Source organism: Spermophilus citellus (assembly GCF_964194105.1).
Source record: "Spermophilus citellus genome assembly, chromosome: 15".
In the NCBI taxonomy this organism is placed as follows: Eukaryota; Metazoa; Chordata; class Mammalia; order Rodentia; family Sciuridae; genus Spermophilus; species Spermophilus citellus.
In genome coordinates this window covers 84,167,565-84,187,546 of record NC_138195.1, presented here as the reverse complement: position 1 = coordinate 84,187,546, position 19,982 = coordinate 84,167,565, and the positions used below count along the sequence as shown (strand labels likewise).

The 19,982-nt window shown below is 36.4% G+C and overlaps 1 protein-coding gene across 1 annotated transcript in view; it reads right to left on the bottom strand.

The window, feature by feature from the left end:
* Positions 1–1,709: 1,709 nt before the first annotated feature.
* The window catches only part of LOC308634166 (pancreatic triacylglycerol lipase-like), a gene marked incomplete at both ends in the record, with an annotated part of 29,290 nt that continues 11,017 nt past the window's right edge, over positions 1,710–19,982 (bottom strand). Inside the window, 8 exons of the mRNA XM_081267792.1 lie at positions 1,710–1,773; positions 4,780–4,944; positions 6,903–7,011; positions 8,050–8,179; positions 11,013–11,131; positions 11,605–11,724; positions 11,829–11,948; positions 13,228–13,339. Coding sequence (XP_081123918.1) covers positions 1,710–1,773; positions 4,780–4,944; positions 6,903–7,011; positions 8,050–8,179; positions 11,013–11,131; positions 11,605–11,724; positions 11,829–11,948; positions 13,228–13,339 — 939 coding nt within the window. The remainder of the gene's footprint in view (positions 1,774–4,779; positions 4,945–6,902; positions 7,012–8,049; positions 8,180–11,012; positions 11,132–11,604; positions 11,725–11,828; positions 11,949–13,227; positions 13,340–19,982) is intronic.

Here is a 19,982-nt window from a genome sequence, read left to right as displayed (position 1 = left end):
ACAGAGAGGGATACTGTAACTCTAATTCAATCTTGGGCAATGTGAATAATGGAGGTGAGGAAAGTATTCCTGGATGAATGAAATCAACATGACTCTTTTAAGAGCCAATAGTTGGACACCATGGCATACTCTCGTCATCCTAGCTACTTGACAGACTGAGGTAGGAGGATTACAAGTTTGAGGACAGGCTGCACAACTTAACTCAGTGGTAGAGCACCCCTCAATCCAATCCCAAGTACTGCAAAACAAATCCCCCCTCCTGAAAAAATAGGAATTAAACAGCTACAGATGGAAAAACAGAAAAAGAACATTCTAGGAAGAGAAAGTGTGCAAGTGTCCATTAGTATCTGAGATCAAGAGCCTCTTGGGGGACAGGGCTAGAATATGAAGTTCCAGAAGGAATGTTCTAGGAGATGAATCTGAGGTCTGAGGTTAAAGGCAGACTTAGAGTGAGCTTGCAAGACTCCCTAGGGAATGTGGATTCTGTCCTGCAGATCACCAGAGGATGTTTGATTTGTGCTTTAGAAAGATAAAATGGGGGCTGGGGATGTGGCTCAAGCGGTAGCGCGCTCGCCTGGGATGCGTGCGGCCCGGGTTCGATCCTCAGCACCACATACCAACAAAGATGTTGTGTCCTCCGAGAACTAAAAAATAAATATTAAAAAATTCTCTCTCCCTCTCTCTCTCCTCTCTCACTCTCTCTTTAAAAAAAAAAGAAAGAAAGAAAGATAAAATGGGCTATTTTTTTAGTTAAGTTTCTGAGACTGTGACCAAAATGCCTAAAAAGAACAACTTAGAGAAGGAAACATTAATTTGGTTCATGGTTTCAGAGGTTCAGTCCATAGTCAGCAGACTCCATTGCTCTGGGCCTAAGGTGAGGCAGAACCTCATGATGGAAGGGTGGGCAGAGGACAGCTGCTCTGCTCATGGCCCCCAGGAAGCAGAGAGTGAAGGAGAGGGGCAGTAGAGAAAACACACCTTTCCAGGATGTGCCCTCAGTGACACTGCTCTTCCAGCCACACCCCACCTGCCTATAGTTTCTGCCCAGTTAGTCCATTCCAACTGCTATGAACCAATATAATTATCATCATCTTATAATTTCACTTCTGACTATTACTGCACTAACACAGGAGCTTTGGGTGAACACTTCCTATCCAAACCATAACAGCTCCCTGTGTTTCTCTTCAGATGTCATTAATTTGTCTCCTTTTAGGAAGATCATATGGACTGCAGAAAGGGAAGGGTCTGGGGAGATCCACAGGGAGCAGGGAGACCCCTCAGGAAGCCTCAGATGTGTCCCATCCTCATCTCCTCGGTGTCATCAGTCCTGACATGTCTGATGAGGAGGAGACACAGAACTTAAAGATAATGGACAAAGAAGCAAAGATGTTACTTTCTACATGGGCCTACCAAGAGGGGTCACTTTGGGACTGGAAATCTGCCTTCGGTGATCTAAATAATATCAGCAATGTTAATAATGGATAAGGTGACAGTATCGCGTAAGCAGTGTATCCAGTTCAAATGTCACTCAATATGCAGCGAAGTTCAATAATCGCTTGTGGTTCTTTCCACAAACTGCAGATTTTGGATTTTAATCACCATATTCAAAAGTTTCACTGGGAATCATGGATATTGACGACAGAAGAATGTATTGCTTCACCACTAGATTTTATTAGCAGTAAGGTTCAGTGACATATGTCAACCTCCTCCTAACACGGGGTGAGGGTGAGCAGAACATCCTCCCTCACGGTGTCAGAACTGCAGAAGTTGAACCTGTGGAGAGAAAACAGCAACAGGTCAGGTCTCCCTGGCACCAGCTGGGGTGCTGAGCGTGAGGACAGCCACTGCTCTCCTCCTGCATCTGGGTGAGGGGCACACCCTGTGCCCGAGGGTGGACATTGAGGGAAGACTTTTCTTTTTTTTTTCTTTTTTTTCTTTTTTTTTATTGGTTGTTCAAAACATTACATAGTTCTTGATATATCATATTTCACACTTTGATTCAAGTGGGTTATGAACTCCCATTTTTACCCCGTATACAGATTTCAGAGTCACATCAGTTACACTTCCACTGATTTACTTATTGACATACTCATGTCTGTTGTATTCTGCTGCCTTTCCTATCCTCTACTATCCCCCTCCCCTCCCCTCCCCTCCCCTCTTCTCTCTCTACCCCCTCTACTGTAATTCATTTCTCCCCCTTGTATTCTTTTTCCCTTTCCCCTCACTTCCTCTTGTATGTAATTTTGTATAACCCTAAGGAATGCCAAATGTCTTCTTTGATATAAGGAGAATAACTAAGAACAGAGTAGGGAAGAAGAGCATGAGAATATGACTAACATTAAACAGGGATGAGAGGTGGGAGGGACAGGGAGAGAGAAGGGAAATTGCTTGGAAATGGAAGGGAAGACTTTTCTTGAAGGACTGAATTCTCCTTTCTGATTTTGTTTTGCCTTTGTGCAAGAAGCAGAGAAAGGAGCTGTCAAGGAATATTCCAAAGAACAGGAAGAGCTCCTTTGTCCTGTCAAGCAGCTGCTGAACAGCTGGCACTTATCAACCAAGGCACCTAAGCAAGAGCAGAGCCAACAGTACAAGAAATCAGCCCTGCCTGAAACTCTGAAGGTCCTCGCGCTGGCTAGCCGTTCTTATTTTAATTCAACAATTGAACTGAAATGATCCATTTTTTTCATTAGACTAAACAATGTTTAAGATATTTGGAGCTAATTTTCTCTAATAAAATACATTAGTATATGCAAAGTAAAAAGTGTTCAGAAAAAGTTTTTCTCTTTATTGTAATTTCCCTCCCTGTGGTGTGATGGCTACTCTTTGTGTTTGGGGGTATTAAGTAAAATAAGAAGAACTTAAAACCAAGCACAGTAATATATCAACAGTCAGTTTGATAACTCAAAGAGCTACCTAGTGGCTAATGGTGGTGTTTCCTTCATTTTTTGATTCATTGGTTTATAGTTTTCACAAGTTTGATAATTATGGAGCCCTTATTACTTAAAGTGTATTTTTTTCTGTCCCTTCTCCTTTGTGGTCTTCAAAGATAAATACATAGTGTCATTGAAATTTCCCATAGGTCATTGATGTTCTCTGCATATATTTTCTTTCCGTGTTTGGTTTTTAATGCTTTCTCTTATATTTTCAACTTCACTCATCTTTACTTCTTCAATGTCTAATTCTTGTTAATCGTCTTCAGGGTATTTTTCCAGTGAAATATTATTTGTCATCCCTAGAAGTTCAATTTAGATCTTTTACTCTATATACAATGTTTCCTTTGATTTTTTTAATAAAATGGAATAGATGTTTACTAACTGCTTTACTTTTGCCTGCTTATTCTAACATTCTAACTGTGTCAATGCTGGCTTGGTGCCAATTCATTGATTACTTTCCTCATTATAGGTCTCTTGTTCTGCTTTTTTAACTGGAATCTTTGAGTTAATTTCATATAGTGTGACTTTTATCTTGCTAGTGCTGGATAATTATGTATCTCTATAAATCTTTTGTTCTGAGATGCAGTGATTTGGAAACAGTTTTATCATGTCAAGTGCTGCTGAATCTAGACCAACAATTTTCCATAGGAAAGAAGACTGTCCGACATATTCTACCCATGACTCTTGCATTATTATAACTTTTCCCAGGCTGGGTGGAAACAAGCACTATTAACCCTGAAGGTCACTGGCTCTGTTCTCTCTAATCCTTTCAAATGACTATTTCCCTGGCCATGGCAACTTTGCCAATACACATGAGCTAACCAGTACAGTGCTGAATACTCAAGGGATTTTTCTAGAACTCTAGGATTTTCCCTCTCAAGTTCTCTACTGTCTGGTAGGCTGTGCCATAATGTCCGGTTGCCTGAGATTCACTGATTCTTAACATTGTCTTTTTGACTTAGAGGGCCCACTGAACTTTGCCTGCACTACTCCTGCCTATTTCACATCCTGGAAATTCAAGACAGGGGCAGTTTTAACCAGTTTTAAGGTTTCATCTTTGTTGTTTATTTGTTTTTTTTCTATCAGGCATCACTCCCTCTTATTGATTAAAATTCAGTGTCTCAACTATTATCATATCTTTTGCCTGAATTCTTGGTTGCTTCATCTGTGAAGGTGAACGTGGGGCCTTTACTCCACCTTTGCCAGAAGCAGAAGTCCCTTCATTGGGTTTTTATGAGGACACATGGCCTGATTACAGAAGCACCAGAGTTTGGCTGAAACTCACATCCTCTTGAGTTTAAATTGGTACTACTGTGACCATCATCAGTTCACCCTTCCTGGTAGTTCCCTTGGTAAACACCCTCTGTCTCACACACAGTCCAGTCATGGTCAGGGTGAAGGACTCATCTCCTGGATGTCTGTCTTCACCTAGAGGACCAGTGATATGGAGCACACACCTCTGTTCCCTGATAAGTTTAATGAGTTCCTAACAGTTTAAATGACAGTTTGCTGAACCCATGAAGTTTCAGGGAGACACACACATTGATGACAAATACAGCAAAAGGTTAATTTGCCCAACATATTTTTTTCTCCATAGGAAAGCCAGATTCTCATTGTAACACTTAATTTGTATCATATAACAACTCTGACTACAAATCTATCAAAGTTGATTTTCCTTAAGTACTGTACTTTCTCCTAAAGACATAGAAGATATTAGAAAGCTGGTGTGGCTGGAATACAGGTGAATCACTGTAGGAAGTTTAACTTAAAGGAGAATTTTAGTGGGGATAGAATTGTGAACAATAATACTCAATCCTTCTCAGCCCTTTGGATTTTTATTACTTACACTCTTCCATCGTTTCTTTCCACTCTGATGCTAGATGCTCCTACTTTGGGTAGTGTTGGGTTGATCACATTGTTATACCAAATAAATTTAACCTTCTGCACATCTCCAACATCCACATCGGAATCAAACTCACTAGTATGAGTCTTTCCTGGTTGGAGGTAGCCCCTGGGGAGTTAAGAAAAGAACAAAAATATACTGAAACACACCAAAACATATACATAAAAACATACATGTAAATATATAAAAACACATATATATTTCTAGAGCCAGTGTACAATGCAAGCCAAGATGATTAATAGAATACTTATCATCATAATTCATTAAATAAATTTACACATACACATTAACTCAGTGGTACGTTTTGACTCGTGTTACTTTTAGGTTATCTTTATTATTAAAACTGCACACCTAATACAGTTATCTCATACTAGACAAAGGCACCAAAAACACATGTTGGAGAAATGATAGCCTTTTCAACAAATGGTACTGGGAAAACTGGAAATTTATATGCAGAAAGATGAAATTAAGCCTTTATCTCTCATCATGCACAAAACTCAACTCAAAGTAGATCAAGGACGTAGGAATTAGACCAGAGACCCTGCGCTTAATAGAAGAAAAAGTAATCCTTAATCTTCATCATGTCAGATTAAGCCCCAATTTCCTTAACAAGACTCCTAAAGTGCAAGAAATAAAATCAAGAATCAATAAATGGGATGGATTCAAACTACAAAGCTTCTTATCAGCAAAAGAAATAATCAATGAGGTGAAGAGAGAGCCTATATTTTGGGAGCAAATTTTTACCAGATGCACATCAGATAGAGCACTAATCTCCAGGATATATAAAAAACTCAAAAAACTCAAAACCAAAAAACAAATAACCCAATCAATAAATGGACTAAGGAACTGAACAGACATTTCTCAGAATAAGATATACAATAAATCAACAAATACATGAAAAAATGTTCAACATCTCTAGTAATTAGAGAAATGCAAATCAAAACTACTCTTAAGATTTCCTCTCACTCCAGTCAGAATGGAATATAAGAATACAATCAACAATAAGTGCTGTTGAGGATGTTGGGGGAAAGGCACATTCTTACATTGCTAGTGGGACTGCAAAGTGGTGCAGCCAATATGGAAAGCAGTATGGAGATTCCTTGGAAAACTTGGAATAGAACCACCATTTGACCCAGCTATCCCCCACTTCTCAGCCTATACCCAAGGACTTAAAATCAGCATAGTATAGTGATGCATCCACAACAATGTTTATAGCAGCACAATTCATAATACTAATGTGACAGATGCCCTTCAACAGATGAATGTATAAAGAAACTGTGGTATGTATACACAATGGAATATTACTCAGCTTTAAAAGAGAAAAAAAATCATGGCATTTTCAGGTAAATGGATGGAGCTGGAGAATATCATGCTAAGTGAAGTAAGCCAATCCCCCAAATACAAAGGCTGAATGTTTTCACTGATAAGTGGATGCTGATTCATAATTGGGTGGTGGTGCGGGGGCATGGGAGGAATGGAGAAATTTTGGATAGGGCAAGGGGGAGGCAGAGGATGGGAAGGGGCATGGGGGTAGGAAAGATGGTGGAATGAGACAGACATCATTACGTATGTACATGTATGAAGACATGAAGAGTATGACTCTACTTCATGTACAACCAGAGAAATGAAAAATTGTTCTCCATTTGTGTACTATGAATTGAAATGCATTCTGCTGTCATATATAACTAATTAGAAGAAATAAATAAATAATTTTTTAAAAACCTACAAGCATGTTTTAGTTACTATCTTCTCACAATTATGGTGAGATCATTATATTACCATTCTCACATTTTTGCAGGGAGAATAATTATTTACTGTTGACAATTCAGATATCTGACATCAAAGCAAACATTAATGATTTTTCTCAGGAAATAAAGAAAAAATTTAGAGACATAATTTTGAAATGTATTAAGGTACCAATGTGAAAGAATATATTTCTTTTTATTATATGTGACAGCACTCTACTCCCACAAAGTAAAGAATAAACAAACTCTTCTGTCAATAGCATACATTATACAGGCACAATATTTCAACACTTAAGAAGCTTAAAGTGATATTTTACTCACTTGTAAACTTCAAACTGCTTAGAGTTTCCTCCACTTCCATACAAGGAAACTAAGACATGTCCTGTAACTTTCTTTCCAGAAAGTGTGACAGCTATCTGGTACCGCCAACCTTGATGGGGGAGAAATTTGGCAAAATGTCAACTTGTAGAGAAGACTCACTTAAAATAGGTTAATAAGGACCCCACTACCACAGAATTTGAAGTAATTTATATATGGCATTGGTAATTTTATGTAATAGTTATACACATTCCTTTATGTAAGTGCTCAGAGGACAGATATTGAGGAGTGGGGCAGGGGAGTGGTGGCCAAAACCAACAAGGTTAAATTCTTTTAAGCCAAAGAACCAAGTAGTATATTTTACTTTCAACTTATTAACAAAATAACTTGCTCTTAAATATTCTAAGAACTTAAAGTTAAAAGATCATGGAAAAATAACAGAATGTAACATTTTCATTAACTTTATTTTCATTCATCACCAAATTTTAGAGTATTTTCATGCTTTTGTCTAAACACTCTGTATCTATTTTTAAAATTCTATATTTCAGTTTTTCATTGACCTTGGAAATGAACCAATTTAGGTAGCCAAAAGACTGCCTTGGTATGAGTCAACAGTCAACTAAAAGGTTTTGCTCTTTAGTGCTAATATAGGAGATGGGAAAACATTCGTCTTGATTTTACAATATTCCTAACTCCACTCATTTCAATTTAAGTATTTTTCTTCCTTTTACCCAGAAAAAACCCAGGAGCCTGACCTCAAGCACCACTATTCCCACAACCTCCACTTCCCACCCCCTGATGTTCGCGATCCTGAATATCTCTTGAGTCTGTCAAACTGTCAATTTTTCTCTGGAATTACTTTTTTGTTTGTACAAAACCTCACAATTCTGCTGAATGCATTTTTGACTGAATTCAAAGCAATTGGAACATAGGAAGCCTTCTGGATTCAGCCAGAATCAACTGTGAAGAAATTCATTCTTGTCCCATTGAAGCCCCACACTGTGTTCTGCTACCCAAATGAACCGTCATTACCTGGAGCACAGCACTGTGCATTTTCCCACACCGTGTAGAACATCAATTTCACACGTTACCAACGGAAATGATAGAATACATATACTTAGGATTTAAGGTAAATAAAATGGAAACTTACGTGCAAAAGTACTGGCATCCCCAGTGTTCAGATAAAATTTCTGGCCCACTCCACTTGTTTTCCCAGCAAATCTATCAGCAAAGTGACCCATCTGTGGACATCCTCCACTTGGACAGGGGAAGCACTTGTTCTAGTAAAAACAAATGATGAATGAGAATGCTTTTTCTTTTAATAGTGCACTATCTTTCCCTCTAGGTGACAAATTCAAATATTCTAAAGTGAATACTATTATGATGGTAAAAGGAATTCCAAACTATGTCTCAGCAAAAGTTAACAGTGCATCTCGAGATCTGCAAGGATAAATCAGCAATTTCACTGTTGGATAACATAATAATAATAACCAGACAAGTAGGAGAATTTATGTGCATGTAGTTTGATTTCTCTTTTGCCTTTCTCAGTTGTCCTATTTGCCTGAAGGCATCCATCTGTCTGCAAGGTGTTTAGAATTTTCTTGCTTATTGATTGATCAATTGATTGTGATCCTTTGGCTAGAACCCAAAGCTTCAGGAATGCTAGGCAAGTCTTTTATCATTAAGTTACATCCCAACTCTTGGATTTATTTTGGAAAAATTGCATAAGAAAGAATATCAGAGCCAGTTATGGTGGTGCATGCTTATAATCCCAGCAGCTTGGGAGGCTGAAGCAGGAGGATCATGAGTTCAAAGCCAGCCTCTGCAAAAGCGAGGCGCTAAGCTAGTGAGACCCTGTCTCTAAAATAAAATACAAAATAGGGCTGGGAATGTGGCTCAGTGGTCAGGTGGTCAAGTTCAATACCTGGTACCCACCCACCCACCCCCAAACAAAGAAAGAATATCAGAATATTAGCTTCTGATGTCCACAGGACTATTAAGAGAACAATGGACTCCAAAGTCAGGCTTTTCTCAAAAAACAGAACATTTTCCATTCTATTTAGCATATCAAGAACTGCATGTTCACATCTCTGAATCTCCCAACCTGAAGAGAGAACACTCCAGTTGGCCATTAAGGCTAACCATGAAGCCCGAGTCTCAAGAACACAGATATTATGGGAAAATATCCTCTCTTCCTGGGCCAAGGGGTGGTTTTAGAAGGGATGAAGAAGGAGGAATAGAGTTGGGAAGACAAGCAATCCCCATGCCAGAGGGGAAAGCTGCTGCACTGTAAGGGCAGGAGGTGGATTCCTGAATCAGAGGACCAGATGACCCACAGCAGGCCTCAGACCCAGCATCCTGCAAAAGCCAAGGAGAGACTGAGCTGCAAGGAAGAAGGCCAAAGCTGAGTGGGAAAAAAAGGTGATAGAAGTGTGGCCTAGACTCCATGGGGTTGTGGTGATCACTTTATGAACTTGCTGACATGACAAAAGAAAGTTATTTGCTGAGAAGGAATAACTAGGGACTGTAGGAACTGAAAAAGAACTGTGTTCTTTTTTCTAGAACTATGGTTTGAACTAAGTTAGTCCACATTAGTACAATGAATTATAGAAGTTAATTTATTCCCCAATCATAATTCTTTATAATCAACCTATGTAACTCACTTAGACTTCCTTTTTCCCCAGCTTTAAAAGGACCCTTGAAACCCCTCCCCCTAGTGGACACATTTTGGTTTCTATTGGATTCTGTGTTCCTCAAATTGCAGTTTAACACTCCAAATAAATGCCCACCCCATTTCTTAACAGATCATCTGTGTCTCTTTGGGTGACATTTTTTTGAGGGTTTTGCCTAACCCAGACTTCATCTCTATGCCATGAGTGTGCCCATCATGGGTCAGAATCCAAAGGAGCCAAGAGACATGCACCAGTGGATCCCCACATCATTTCCTCTGTGATACACAGGTTGACCACTAGCACCACCACTACCAGGATTAGCTGCCCACTGCCTCTCGGAGAGAATTTTAGGAAGGGGGTCCAAAGGCAGAGAGATCTACAAGACTGAGAACTTATTTTTACGAAAGTGCTGAGTATTACCTAAAAGGATTGTTGATAGTCTTGAAAATGACTTTGTTTTAACTGAATGAGTCCTAAAGGTTTTTTGTTTGCTTCTTTGTTTTCTCTATTATCCATATTTGGGCATTGAGAGGGACAGAAATAAGAAGTTAAAACAAAGAAAGAAGACAGGGAGTTCCTTGTCAAACTGTGTACATATTATTAACAAAACATGTGATCCCTTTCTCATCATATGCTTCCCATTTCAGAATGACAATTATTATGTTTTTTAGCTCTGGGTTAAGTAATTAACATACATTACAGTGTTAACTCCTCCTACCAAATATTTTGAGTCTATCATTAATATTTACATTTATAGATGAAGAAACTGCTTTAAAGAAGTGAAGTATTTTGTGTAGAATCATTCAGTTATTACTGGTGAAACCTGGGTTTTGGTCCTCTCTTAATTGCTAGGTTTGTCTCCTTGGTAATTAGGATGCCACTTGAAATTTTCTTTATTGAATGGCATATGTTAGAAATACTATTTTGGAAAAAAAATTGTAGTGAGAAGAAAATCCAAGTTTATGAAAAAAATGCACAATAGATATGTCATTTTCAAGAACACACATGAGAATCCAAGTTAGAGATCAAGAGAATCCCAAACACGTTGAAAACTCAAAGAAATAATGAATATTATGAGAATGCACAGAAATAATCACATGCTAATAACTATAATTTAAAAGGTCAGCATTTAAGCAAAATTTCCACATAAGGAGAATGTATAGTTCAACAGTTTCCTATAAACACAACTCAGCTGTCCATAGCCTAGATTTTTGTTGTCGTTATAGTTGTTTAGGATTACTTTCATAACAAATTGGAGCATATTTCAGATACATAGGGAAGTGATAGGCAACAGGGTTACTGTGATTAAAATAAATTTCTATGATTAAAGGAATTAAGGATTAGAGTATAAACATTCATTGAATGCTGTCATGTACGGTGAACCATGTCAGTCATGAGAAGAACAGTCACAAATTTCTTTAATAGAAATGTGGGTACTTACTGCATTGAAATCACTGTAAGAGGCACAAGAAAATCCAGCAAAACCGGTGGGGTTGACAATACTATCAGCATAGTACTTGTAGCTTCTTAAGTGATTACAGGCCACAAAGTCACGACTTCCTGTGAAATCAGACAAGATTACACATCAGTGACAGATTTTATTTTTCCACGTAAATGTCCTGAGTAGAACATAATTGTTGAATAGGTTTCTCTGATTAGTGTGAACTCATGGAGGTCATCACACAAAATCATTTATGAAGTGTATTTATGATTTGTGAAGCATTCGGAAATTAAATACTGTTTAAGGTTATAATAGTGCCTCATTGTTAAATGAAATGGAAAAATTGCTTGAGAAGAAAAAGATTGGTCCACTCAGTAATGTATTCCCTGAATTAGATCCTTACAAATTTGACTGCAAATGTACTTTCTTTCCCACAGTCTCCTCATGCCCATGTGTCCAAATGTGAGCCTGTACCTTGGGGATGCAGTTCAAAACCCTTTGTCATATAAAATGTGAGACCTGTACAATTCCAAAGCAAGACAAAATGTAAACTTTCCCCAATGAAAACCCCCCTGTACACTTAATGGTTTACCTTCCCAGATCCCATCTATGTCAACAATCTGAGAGATAACATTCTTCTGACATCCGGGCATTTCTTTTCCTCCATTTGGAAAGAAATCGAGGTGACCCACGGTTTGGCTCATTCCTAATCCTGAAGAATTTTAAAATTAGGGAATATTTAGTTTACCGTATAGAAACTATAAAATGCTCTAATGTGTAGACTTAAAACCTTCTAGAAGAACAAGTGGCACTCACCCATGTTGGGAACCATGGGAGCAGAATCTGTGTGAATTACATCTACAAATTGGGCATCACTGGGGTCCAATCGAACTAATTCAGGTGTATCCTGAAAATAAGGTTCTGCTGGATCCAGCCCTAAAGCAAATAAAATATGTTATTAATTATGACATTATTCATGTGTATTATTTACTTTTCTTCACTAGTTACAGACCATGAGTCATGCAAGGAAAGAGATAAATAAATTCTTTGTTTTTATTTTGTTTGTTTTTCCCTACATTTTTATTGGTGCATTATAGTTGTACATAATGATGGAATTTTCTGTTACATATTCATACATGCATATAATACAACAGTATAATAAACAAGTTCTTTCTTGCCTTAGTATTTTTAGAAGGGAATCTTGCTTCTAGTTTGCTATTTATGTTAAAGAGAATTTCCCCAAACTATAGACATTGCCACTACTTATGGGTGCTTAGTCCCTGGGAGAATCTTGGTCACTGGCACAGTTACCATAAAAGAGGCAGACCTGGGAGACACGGAACTAAAAGCTGTTCAGGCTGAGTCGCCACTAGATTGTTTCTCCCATAGGGCAAGGATCATTTTTGTGGTCATGGGACCCATAATCTGCCATGGCACAGTGCCTGGCTGAGTAGGCTGTGGTGAGCATTTACAAATGATGGGAAAGACTATTCGGGAAGATCCTCTTTTCAGAAAATTAACAGATAGAAATTCCAAACACCCTCATCAACCCAAATGTAACCAACTTATCCACACTATTAAAAAGAGAATCAGCAGGTCAACACAGAAGTTGGGAGATTAAGAGGAAAGTGGCCTTTCCTCAGGGAATTTCAGAATAATCATATCCTGGTTGTTTTAGGACTTGGGTATCCAACATGAGACCCACTGGCTAAGTGCAGCCAGTCTGGGGTGTGCAAAATAGTATTTGAAATATGTTAGCAGCACCAGAACTGGAAGCTCAGGACAGCTTGACCCCGTGTCCCAGTTCCCCCAGCTCTGTAGTTGATGAGATTTGGGCTTATTAACCATTGCTATTTAAATGGAATATAATTAATTTTATACATTTGAATTCTGTGGCTCTTATTTCCATATTATTTAATATTTTATGGTATCTATATAATTCAAGAGACTTGTCTTGGGTAAACACAGGTGAATAAGGTTTCTAGATGTTCTCAATACTCATTTTAGGCATATGAAATGTATTTACATTTTAAAAAGGGTATTATAGACCAAGAGTTGATAACAAATTGCAAGGCCTAATTTCTGATCATGTGGGCCAATTCAGAAAGTATGACAAGGTAAAAAGCAAGCTGCACCAGATTTCCCTCCTGTATTTCCTTTTAAATCCCAATAGACTACATAATCTCATTTAGAAGCTTTTGCTTTTATGACCAACCTGTGATTCGTGCAATTGCTCCATTGGTCCTCCTTCCAGCCTCCCCAGCAGCGTGGGAACCCAGACTATGGCCAATAACGTGGACATTGGAAAGGGAGTATCCAAACTGAGACTGTTGGAAAGTGGAGGAAACCAGACTATGTCATCCCAAAATATGTCTCTTTGACATAAAGATTTTTAAGCTAAAGGCATCTGAGAATCAACAGTTGCAGAAAGGACTATACAAACTGTCTTGTCTTACCTGTAGCAAGTCATAAAAGTCCCTATGAAAAGATGCTTTTATTGTATCAACACAAGATGACCCTTGTCACCAGTAAGTGAGAATTGGTGCTACAATAGAAGTGTGTAAATAAACTTATGAAAATAAACCATAATCTCTACTAGTTTGGCACTGCTTTACCTACCTCTTAGTGACTCCTCTGGATCTTACTATCCCTAGCCCATACTCTCTTATGTGTCATTTTTTTCTCAAAATTTATCTTTTTCTGTGTGTCTAAAGTATAAAGAGTTTCTGTTTTGCCCATTTCTTTCAGTCTTCACTCTCTTGTCTCACCAAGGATATGTAAAAGTTAACAAACATTGTATTATTGTATTCTTTTCTCCTGTTAACCATTCTTTTGTTAATTTTGCTCCTAGGCCTAGACAAAATTCAAAAATTCCAAATGATAGCTAAGATGGGTAGAGATGATCGACAACTTCTATAATTTTTGGTGAGCCAGCCAGGAGGTTCTGGGACTCTTCACTCATTCCAGAGTCTGTAGAATGGGATCCTGGGGGGTTAGCAAAAGGTATCAGAAAAAGATAAGAATTCTTACTGAGTCAGCTCTCTCTGACATCTGTAGGTAGTGCCTGGCCAAGAAAGGATACTAAATTTTTATTTGTTCCTTGCTTTCAAAGTTCAGATTGGCAGAAGAACACATGTGAGAACACACTATTTTATAGAGGTTGTTTTTGTGGAGGGAGGGAGGACGTAGAATAAGAATCTTATTGATTTTAGTTGCTTTTTTAATAAGCTGGCTATATTTAAAAAGAAATACGTACACCTATAGGAAAATCAAATTAAAAATGGGAACAAAGGAGTACAATGGACAGCCTTAGGGATTCCCTTAGCAAGATTAAAAAGGAGAAATCAGTTTAAAGCAAAGTTAAAGAATTTTAAATCCACCATAAATTCGTTTCCTCCATGAATTCTTTTAGCACAGGAGAGAAATTTTTCTAAGAAATTGATTGCTTTAAATTTATATTGGTATGGCTATTGATTTGTTAATGATTACTTTCCTCCTATGGACAGCCTGTTTTTCTTACTTTGATTTGCCTTTCTGTATATAGGGGAAACACAAGTAAGACAGCCTTAGTTTGGAATATGGCCAGAAAGAAATGTGAGTTGCATCCCATTTGCAGCTAAGTATATTAATTGTGTTTACATTTTCTAGTCCTTTTGCTTGTCTTTTGGGAATCCCTGTATCTTAGAAGGACTGCATCTTTTTGTTCTTCTTCTAGAGATCCTAATTATAGCCACAAAGTACTTATTAGTTTTCACCTTGAGTCACTTGTGAAATATACCATTGATTTAAGATTTTGATTTATATTCAGAGTGTGATAGAAATTTTTTAAAAGTTTAAACTTTCTCTCCTGAGCCAAAATATACTCAGAAAGAAAGACACTGTCTTACTAAAACATTCTAAAGATAAACAACTCTAAATTTGGAACAAGAAATCTTTTGCTTTCTACCTTAGTTGGAAATTTGCTATGGATAGAAGGGAACAGACTGAAGATAATGCAATTAGGTGAATAAACAATCCCTGATGTCCCTCAGACTGTAACACAAATTTTTGAGGAATTAAAAACAATTGACCTTATCTTGTAAATTAATAAGTCTTCAAAAAAGTAGGAATGTATCTCTAGAAAAAGTGATTCTAGTTTTACCATTGCTCAAACCTCATCTGTTCATCTCAGGATGCTTGCTGATATTGTGAAAAGTCAGGACTTTGGAAATGGGGCTGTCCTGCATTAAAAGAGGGCAAAATTTAAATAGTAGTTCCCTTGGACTTCTAATAGGCAAATATAGAGAAGAAAAGGGATATTTTCAAAAGAGCTCCATAGTCAGAAGTCAATTGAAAGTTGATATTCTGGCTGTAATTTTCTTTATTAAATCCTGCTTCTCTCATGGAAACTTTTCAGGGGACTGAAACTCCTCTTCTCCAGTTGCTGCTAACTCTATGTTCTGCCTCCTCTACTTGCTTCTTTTCCTGTTGGCCTGAATTTTGACTATTTGAATAACAGGAAAATGAAAGATCTTGTATTTTCATTAATATTAGTAAAAGCCTTAGCCATGTCAACAGGTAAGCTTAACTTGTCCCATTTTCAAAAAGAAAAAAAAATTAACATAAAGGAAAGAAAAAATTAAAAACATGGTTTGGATCCAACATTCCTTTTCACAAAACAGTGAGGTTTATATTATTATACCTGTCGCATGGCTAAAAATGTTAAATGAAAGTTATGATGTCTTCATTTTGCCTGTAGATTTATGTTTATGCATGTTTATGGTTGTTTACATGATATGAAATCCTCCAAAGAAATTATATTCAAATTGGTTTACAGATAAATGAATGCTCATAAATTAAATATAGCTAAAACTGCCAGATATAGGAATTTACCCAAATATTTTTTCAAGCTCATGTGACTTTAGTAATCTTGGATAAATAAAGCTAGTTTAATATTGTTTGAAAACAGAGTGACTTCTGAGGTGTTAGCAAAGTACCCATGTATTTAATTTCAGGGCTCTCAATTTTGTGATACTCGCCGGATGTGTCCTTGTGATAAAAATGGTTGATGAAAAATAGCTTGAGGGTATAACTCACTTTATCTAATGCCTCACTTAATTTCCAGGAGCTAATTGTTGAATAAAATTAAATTAAATTAAATATCAGTAGGATAAAAGTTTAAAAATAATCTTTTAAACAATATATTGAGTGACCATACCCTTAAAGTTTTGTTAGTTAAATTAAATATGGATGTTCATTAAATATTTAGATTATTTTTGACAAAGATGAAATATTAAAACATTAGTTACTGATTATGTGGTTTAATTTTATCTACTTTTGGCTTATTATTACAAAGAAATTAAAGATATTTGGTTCTGTTAAGCTTAAAAATTGCACTTGGAGGAAGCACAATATCTAGAAATTATAAAATAGTGGCAGTCTACAGCAGTTGTTTCATAACTGCTAGGAATTAAAATTCTATCTACTAATAAAAGCTACAAAAAGGAAATATCTGTATGCAAAGCTTACGTGTAAAAGAAGATGTGTGTTCCTTATAGGAATATTATAGATAGAACTGAATGACTATAAAAAATTGAGAAAAGAGGGAGAGAGAATCTTGTGTGGCCAGACTGACTAAACTTGAGTGAATTTATCCTAAAGATTTTTGAAACAAGCCTTAATATCAAAAATACCTCAATACAAAACTGAGAATTTAACCAAAACTTTCTTGTGGTAGTAATATGAGATAATAGTAAAAAAAAATTTCTTAAACTCATCTGAGGGACGAAGAAGAGAAAGATTCTATATTTTATCAAAATAATTTCCTGTGCTTTGTATTTTCATTAGTAGATCTTTGATTACTTAAGAAAACTGAAAAAAGGTGAAGTTTTTTTTTTCTATAACAATGTACCTTCTTGTATTTGCCTTCTAAGTATTTTGTTACCATTTTGGTTAAATGAATGGCTATTGTTTCATAATGACTTGTGATCCTTTTTTTTTTTTCAAGTATTATCAGACTTTTGAAAGTTTTTGCAAACTTCTCCAAATAAAATTCTAAATCAAGTCTTTTTGACCTGAAACTAACTTTGGGATGTTCCAGAGTCCTCTGCAATATCCAAAGAGAGATAGTAAGTAAGCCAACTAGGTTTATTTGGCATTAAATTACCTGAGAAACATTGGCATATAAGAAATGATGTTTACCCTTCTTTGAGTTAAATGTGTATGGATATATATATACACATACATATATATATAATATATATATGTGTATAAAATATATATATATATATATATATATATATATATATATATATATATTTTATATATATATAGGTCTGGGGTTGTGGCTCAGTGGTAGAGCTATTTCCAAGCACCTATGAGGCACTGAGTTCAATCCTCAGCACCACATAAAAATAAATAAATAAAATAAAGGTATCGTGTCCATCTAAAACTAAAAATATTTTTTAAAATATGTATGGATATATTATTGATATGTGCCCCAGAAGCTGTATGAAATGCCTAGAATCTGATATGTTTTGGTGTAATGTTATCAATCACAATGTTGTTATTAAGTTAAAATGTCACATATCACAACACTTAGAAATAACCAGATTTACATGTGAATTATTACTATGAACTATCACCAGATTTTTAAATCATGGATCATTATAAGTATTTGGCTGTCCACAGACAGTTACTTTTTAGAATGGTTCTTCTCTAAAGGCATTTGCAATCAGCTACAATCTCAAATATATTTTCTTCAAAAAAATTCATGAAAGATTCTGAAAATTACTCTTGACAAAGAACACAGCTTAAAGAACCATTAGGATGGGTAAAAATTCCAAAAACTCTAATTAAGAAATTAATAGGTTCATGAAACCAGTAGGCTAATTCAACACTAAGCAGAACAACAATTAATCATGTGGGACTAAACTTATGAAGGATTATGATTTTTCAATGAATTTTTTTGTTTAAAACATTACTGATTCTTTTTATATTTTGTTTTTCAAATTGATAAAAGAGAATAAAACCTCAAAAAGAGAAAAAATATTTTAAGCTATCTAAAGCTTACAGTAATTTGGTAAGATATACTTATATGAACAATTGAAAGATTTACTTTTGCTCCCTACCTGATCTCTCCATGATTCAGAGGCTATTCATGTATTTTTGTATTCTCATGGCAACATGGTTCTTGGCACAAGTCCACTAAGAATCTCTTCACTGTAGTGGGGCACACTTGGAAACTCTAGTTACATTACCAAGGCTTTGACTGGAATGTCATATTTTCTAATATGACCAGACAGCTTGACTGAGGTTGACTTTATGGAGCTAGTAAAAAAAAACCCTGGAAATACTGCACTGGTTCCTTACCCAGTTCCTTTACAGTGTTTCTAGCTGAGTGATGAGTAAAAACCACCTCTTCCTAGCCAGCCCAGGCACCTCTAGCTATTTGGGGGAACTTGAGAAGAAAAGAATCCACAATTACTAATAGGGCATTATGTAAAATTGTGGATGTGTAACCAACGTGATTCTGCAATCTGCATTTGGGGTAAAATTGGGGGTTCATAACCCACTTCAATCTAATGTATGAAATATGATATGTCAAGAGCTTTGTAATGTTGTGAACAACCAATAAAAAAAAAAGAAAAAAAAAAAGAATCCATCCATCACAGTATGTGGTTGAGTCCTTGGATTGGCTTTGTAGCCTCAAGAGACTTTTAAGTGCCTGATCTGAGATTCTTTATCAGATTTTAAGTGTCAACAGATCAAACTTAACAGAGTCAATCACTATTCTTGTTGCACTTAGGTAAATAATCAGGCCAAGTTCAACAAGACTAAACTTATTTTGCAAACAAATCATTGTAATTATCTTTGGTAAACATGATAAATATGATTATATAGAGAAAATAAAACCCTATAGTACATATGTTATTAGATTCTAGCTCATTGTTCTGTTTTGTTTTTAAGATTTTATTATTTGCCTGCAAATTGGACTAAATCCTGATTGTTTTAGTTTCCTCCAGCATCTGGCTACAAATCTCCAAACTAACATTTCCAATTTTCTCCTGCCTTTCTGACTTGGAATCACTAAGATCAAAACAAAACAAAACAAAACAAAATGTTTTTTTGTTGTTGTTGTTGTTGTTTGTCTTCCTGAAGAAGAAACTGGTTGACATTCAAACTTTAAACAAATAAAAAAAAATTGTCATATTGCTACTATCTGCCTTGTTCTATGAAGACAATTCAAGCTCAATATCTAAAAACATCCTCATCTGGCTTTCCTCCAAGCTCAGAAACCAGTTGATAGACTACTCTAATCATTAGCCTTTATTTGTAGAAATGCCTCTTATTCATGACCTTGTATGCTTGTACCACATGGAGACCTAATGTTAAAAAGATCCTACCTTCAACCCCACCTCCTAAAAATGAAACACAAGTCTTTCATATTTAATCAAACTGGTCTGTTTTTTAGGACTAAGAGACTGATTCAGTTAAATATGGGATGATGTACTCAAATTTGGTCTTTTCTGCTTATTCCAGACTATAAACAATAACAACAACTTTGCTGATCTTTGATACAAGAACCTCTCATCCAAATCTCTGAAGAGCTGCCAAGTTGGCTCTTACTATGGGAAACCTTCTGAAAATGAAGCCTCAAATGGGGGACTAGGAAAAAACAGAATGGTACCCCAGAACAAGCCTCCTGGGCATAAATATTTTTGAGCTGAAGGTACTAGAGGAGCAGTTGCAGGAAGGGCTATCTGAACTGCTTCATCTTACATTTAGGAAACCATAAAAGTTTCTGGAAGAGAGATGCCTTCCCTGTACCCACATAAGAAGTTCTCTTGTCACAGTGTCTGGGAATTGATGCTGCAATGGATGGGTACAAACACACTTACAGAAACAACCCTGTCCTCCACTGGTTTGGGCTCCTTCGTGTACCTCATACTGACTCTGCTGGAATTCACCAGCCCTCACCCACACGCCTTT